This window comes from Fonticula alba (genome assembly GCF_000388065.1).
Source record: "Fonticula alba strain ATCC 38817 unplaced genomic scaffold supercont2.7, whole genome shotgun sequence".
Taxonomy (NCBI): domain Eukaryota; order Rotosphaerida; family Fonticulaceae; genus Fonticula; species Fonticula alba.
The window spans coordinates 129,402-133,964 of NW_009242977.1; the positions used below are offsets into that span (position 1 = coordinate 129,402).

General features: G+C 69.1%; 2 protein-coding genes across 4 annotated transcripts; one reads left to right on the top strand and one right to left on the bottom strand.

Moving 5' to 3' along the window:
- Positions 1-112: 112 nt before the first annotated feature.
- H696_04222 (hypothetical protein) lies at positions 113-373 on the top strand (the record flags this gene model as incomplete). Its single annotated transcript, XM_009498099.1, has 1 exon — positions 113-373. The coding sequence occupies exon 1, from the start codon at positions 227-229 to the stop codon at positions 371-373; it is 147 nt and encodes a 48-aa protein (XP_009496374.1). The 5' UTR covers positions 113-226.
- A 310-nt stretch (positions 374-683) lies between these two features.
- On the bottom strand, positions 684-4,185 carry H696_04223 (hypothetical protein; the record flags this gene model as incomplete). 3 transcript variants are annotated; one of them, XM_009498101.1, is made up of 6 exons in its annotated part: positions 3,701-4,185; positions 3,144-3,566; positions 2,381-2,824; positions 1,727-2,166; positions 1,484-1,594; positions 684-1,313 (listed from the first exon to the last, which is right to left on the bottom strand). In XM_009498101.1, the coding sequence occupies exons 1-6, from the start codon at positions 4,158-4,160 to the stop codon at positions 684-686; spliced, it is 2,508 nt and encodes an 835-aa protein (XP_009496376.1). In that variant the 5' UTR covers positions 4,161-4,185. The 3 variants fall into 3 exon arrangements, with proteins under 3 accessions (XP_009496376.1, XP_009496375.1, XP_009496377.1); XM_009498100.1 differs by having other exon boundaries at positions 1,484-2,166; XM_009498102.1 differs by having other exon boundaries at positions 3,144-4,185.
- Between the last annotated feature and the right edge of the window lie 378 nt (positions 4,186-4,563).

The following is a 4,563-nucleotide window of genomic DNA, read 5'->3' on the forward strand; positions in this document are numbered from 1 at the left end:
GTGCTACTTCATCGGCGCCACCGATGACGCGGCCACCTCCATCCTTCGGACGTCGGTGGCCACGCCGCTCGCGTCGCACCTCCCGCACACCCTGGTGTGCGAGCGGCTCAAGAAGACCGACAGCCAGATCTGCGAGCTGTCGTACACCTCCTTCACCGGCACCGGCGGCGGCGGCGAGGGCGATGCCAATGGCACCGGCGAGGGTGGCTCCATCTCCCTCAAGGACATGACCGACGACAAGATGAAGAAGATGCGCGTGCGCGACATCCGCCGCGCCGCCGCCGCCCTCGGCGTCAAGTGTGAGGGCTGCCTCGAGAAGGGCGACTACGTCAGCGCCATCCGCGCCCAGCGCGACAAGAAGACCGAGCTCTGAGCAGGCGAGACTCCCTCCTCTCCCACGGCCGGGGGGGGGGCCCATCTCCACCCCGCGGCCCGCGGCCGGCGGCCAAGCCAAACGGGGGAGTTTGTGTCCGCATATACGCGAGACGCGGGCAACCTCCCCGCTTTGTGCTCCCCCAGCTGTCTTTCCCTGCGCGAGAAATACACCACTCCCTTGCCTCTCCCTCTCCCTCTCCCTCTCCCTCCCCCATGCCCGTGTGCTCGCGCGTGTTGCGTCTGACTCACAAGGACAGCTGTTTCCATTGCCGGCACGGAGGCCCATCACGGCCACCCCTCCCCCACACTCAGGGGGAGTTGTTTTCGGCCATCGAGCGCAGGCGGGCCTCCACGGCCAGACGCCGGCGTTCGCGCTCTTCGGGCGAGTTGGCACTCGGCCGTGCAGGGGCCGGGGCCGGGGCCGGGGCCGGAGACGGGGTGGGGCTCGGGGCCGGGCCTGGCCGCGGGGTCGGCCGCGACCCGGGCGGCTTCGCGGCGGTCGGCCGCGCCGGCGCATATCCAACGGGCTCGTCCAGGCGCTGGCCCACCAGCGGCGACCCCTGAGCACGGAGGTTGGTCCGTCGGATGCGGTCCCGGATGTCCTTGGAGGACAGGCGCCCGAGCTCGGAGCTGCGTGGCCCGGGGGCTGACCCGCCGGCCGGGCGCAGGAGCAGCGCCGACTGGATGAGATCCACATCGGCCGCCGGGGTGGTGGTGGTGGTGGTGGTGGTGGCGGCGGCGGCGGCGGCGGCGGCGGCACCCGTAGCGGAGCCTGGCCCTGGCGGCGGGGGAGCCACCGCCTGCAGGTACGACTGGCGATCCAGCGGCCCCGGAGACACGCGGCCCGCGCGCGCCCAGTCCCACCGGCCCGGGTGCCGGGCCCAGGCCCGGCAAAAGGCCGCGCGCACCTCCTCCGATGCTGCGTCCTCGAAGGGGGTCTGGCGGCGAAGGTCAGTTAGAACAGGCCGAGGACATTGGGATCGTGGGGGTCTTCCGCCTGCCCCGGGCCCCACGCGCCCTGCACCTGGCTTCGGCCGTGTGATGGGGGGGGGGGGGGAGAGGCCATGCGGGCGAAGGGCGACATGCGCAGGCGGCAGATGAAACGCACCACGCGGGCACTGGCACCGGACGCGCGGGTCATGCGCGGATCAAAGCCGACTTCCAGCAGGATGGAGCACACCTGGTGCGAGGATGAGGAGGCCGCCTCATGCAGGAGATTCTGGGAAATGGAGCCAAAAGTACACACACACACACACTCGGAGTCAGACAAAAGCCAAGGAGAGGGCAGGGGGATCCGCCAAGCCGAGGGGGGGAAAGAGGGGCCGGCACACAGCCGCCGGCCAGCACGCACCCCACCATCAGGCTCGCAGTGGGCAAGGAGGCGGTCAAGCAGGGCGGCCTGCTCCGGGGTCCGGGTCGGGGTCACTCGGGCCACGAACTCCTCGGCCGCCAGCTCCGCATCTTCGGCGGGCGCCTTGACAACCTCTATCCCGAGGGCCAGAAGCTCGGAGCGCAGGACACCGGTGGACTTGCGCGCCACTGCCCGACGCAGCCGGCGGACAATCTGCTGGACCTTGGCCAGGAGCGGATCCGCGGGGGTTTCAGCCGATGCCGGGGGCTCAGCTGTCACAGGGGCCGCCGCCACCGCCACAGGCAGAGGACCGGCGGGCTCGGGGGCAGCGGGCTCCGGTGGCGTCCGGGACACGGTCACCACCGCCAGCTCCTCCGCAATGCGCTGGAGCTCGTCCACCTTCGGCCGACTGGTGGACATCGGTACCGGGAGGATATTGTCTACCATGCCACCAGGGGAGGGGGGGAGGAGCGTGTGTCAGGAGTCAGCTTGGCGGAGGTGTGTGTGTGTGTGCGTGTGTCTGTGGGTGTGCGCGTGCGGGACCGTGCAGGCCCCCGCGAGGGCAGTCACACTGCCCCAGACGGAAGGTGCGCAGAGAGACAGGCAGGAGGGGACAAGAAAAAGAAAAAGGAAAGAGGGCGGCAACATTCGCACCAAATTGCCCGAGCAGCGAGTGCGCCATCCGTCGATAGTCCCCGAGAGCCACTAAAAAGAGGCCAACTTCCGGCTTGACCGCCGACCAGGCACTTCCCGGCCCGGTCAGGTACTGGGCCACGTCTGCGCGCCAAAGGCGCTCATTTTCACGGCGCATCTGCGCACCGGCACTCTGCGCGGCCGAGCCCTTGGCATCGTGCGCCAGCTGCGAGCCACCCTGCTTGCGCCGGGTGGTGTAACGCACAAAGGTACAGGGGGCCGGCTGCCGGGACACCGCCGGGCCGTTGAAGGCCGCCGACGCATAGCGCCCACTCTGCATCATCATCACGGCGAACCGGTGCGTCTGCGGGTCGCGCGTTGCCGCCAGGAAGGCTCGCACCAATTGCATCTCAAAGTATTGCACGGCCCCGGGCAGGCCATGGGCCTCGGCATGCGCCAGGAGGTCTGAAAAGGGGGCGGGGGGAGAAGGAGGAGGAAGAAGCCGCGCATCTTGGTCGTCAGCGACAGCAGCAGCAGCAACAGTAGCAACAGTAGCAGCAGCAACAGCAACAGCAACAGCAGCAACAGCAACAGCAGCAACAGCAACAGCAGCAACAGCAACAGCAGCAACAGCAGCAGCAGCAACAGCAGCAGCAGTAGCAGCAGCAGCAGCAGCAGCAGCAGCAGGAATAGAAGCACAAAGAAGCGCATGCCCCTCCCCATCCTCACCGAGGCACGACAATGGAGAAAGAAAAATGCAGGCCACCAGCTGACCGACACGCACCGGCATAGGAGCGGGACTTCGGCGAGAAGCGTGGCTCCACGAGGAAGCGATACAGTGTGATGTAGTGGCGGTCGCCGGGGGTGCCGTCCGGCGGGCGCACTGCCAGTGTGATTTTCGGCGACCGAAGAAGCCCCCGGAACCAGTAGTGATTGTCCCCCGGGTCGCCGTCGGCCGTGGGGACCGGCAAATTGGACGCCTGGAGCGAGGTGCGGCCGAAGTGCTCATCATCCCCGGCGGCATGGTCCTCCTCGTCCTCTTCGGCCTCCTCGTCGTCGTCCTCTTCGTCGTCGTGATCCAGCGAGGCGTCCGAGCCGTCACTATTCTCATCGGCCGAGGAGGAGGATCCCGTCATGAGGTGGTCACTCGCCGGTCCATCGGAGAGACCGTCGTCGCCGGACAGCGAGCCCCGGGGCTGCGTATCGTCTGAGGAGCGCGGCCGGCGTCAGCCATGGGGCGCACTTTGCCCGGCATGTGGGCAGATCAAAGGCACAGGGCAGTGCCGGAGGCGGGAGAGGCACAGCAGCGCGGGTAATCAGGCTGCCCGGATCGACACGCACCAGGGTTTCCCACCAAGACAGGCGCCAGGCCATGGCGCTTGCGCTGCATGTTGGCCAGGTGCACTGGGTCCCGGGAGAAGTGCATCCGCTGCTCGGCCACCGAGGAGAACTCCTCGACGCCGCACAGGAGGCACGAGAGGGCCGCCATCTCCGGGTGCCGGGGGGCAGCCGCCGGGGAGATGGCCGCCGGCGGAGCGGCCACGGGCGGGGCTCTCGTCGCCGATGAGGCCGGCGTGGGGACCTGGTCCGCGGCCAGGCGCGCTGGCAGGTGGCCGAGCTCAATGCGCTGGTCATACTCGTGGATGGTGACCAGGGAGGCGGCGTCGCGATGCGTCAACGCCGAGACCACGGCCAGGCGGTCGTGGTCGTGCATGCGTGGCGATCGCTTCGGCGGCTTGACCATCTCGAAGATCGACATCCGGAAGGTCGTCCTCGGCGGCTGTTCGAGGGGGGGAGCCATGCTGTGGTGTGTGTGTGTGTGTGTGTGTGTGTGCGCGTGTGTGTGGATGGGACCAAGGTTGGTGGCAGGGAGAGAGGGGGGAGGGGAGGGGGGAGGCGGGTGTGTTTGTCGGGGCCGAAGGCCGGATGCCAGGGCGCACGAGTGCACAGGTCGGTCCGAGCAGGTCCCCTTATGTGGTTCACGTGCGGGGGGGGGGGGGGGGCGGGGGCCGCGCAGGTCGATTCGGCAAAGGGGCTTTTGGGCGGGGGTTTTTGGGGGGGCCCCCCCCCCCCCCCCGCCGCGGCCCCTCGACGGATGGCCCCGGTCCAGCGGGCGCCCCTCCCCGGCCCAGCCGCGTTGCGTCATGCAGGCGACGGCCGGACGCAAGAGCAATGCGTGATTGGTCTCCCGGCGGGACCAATGC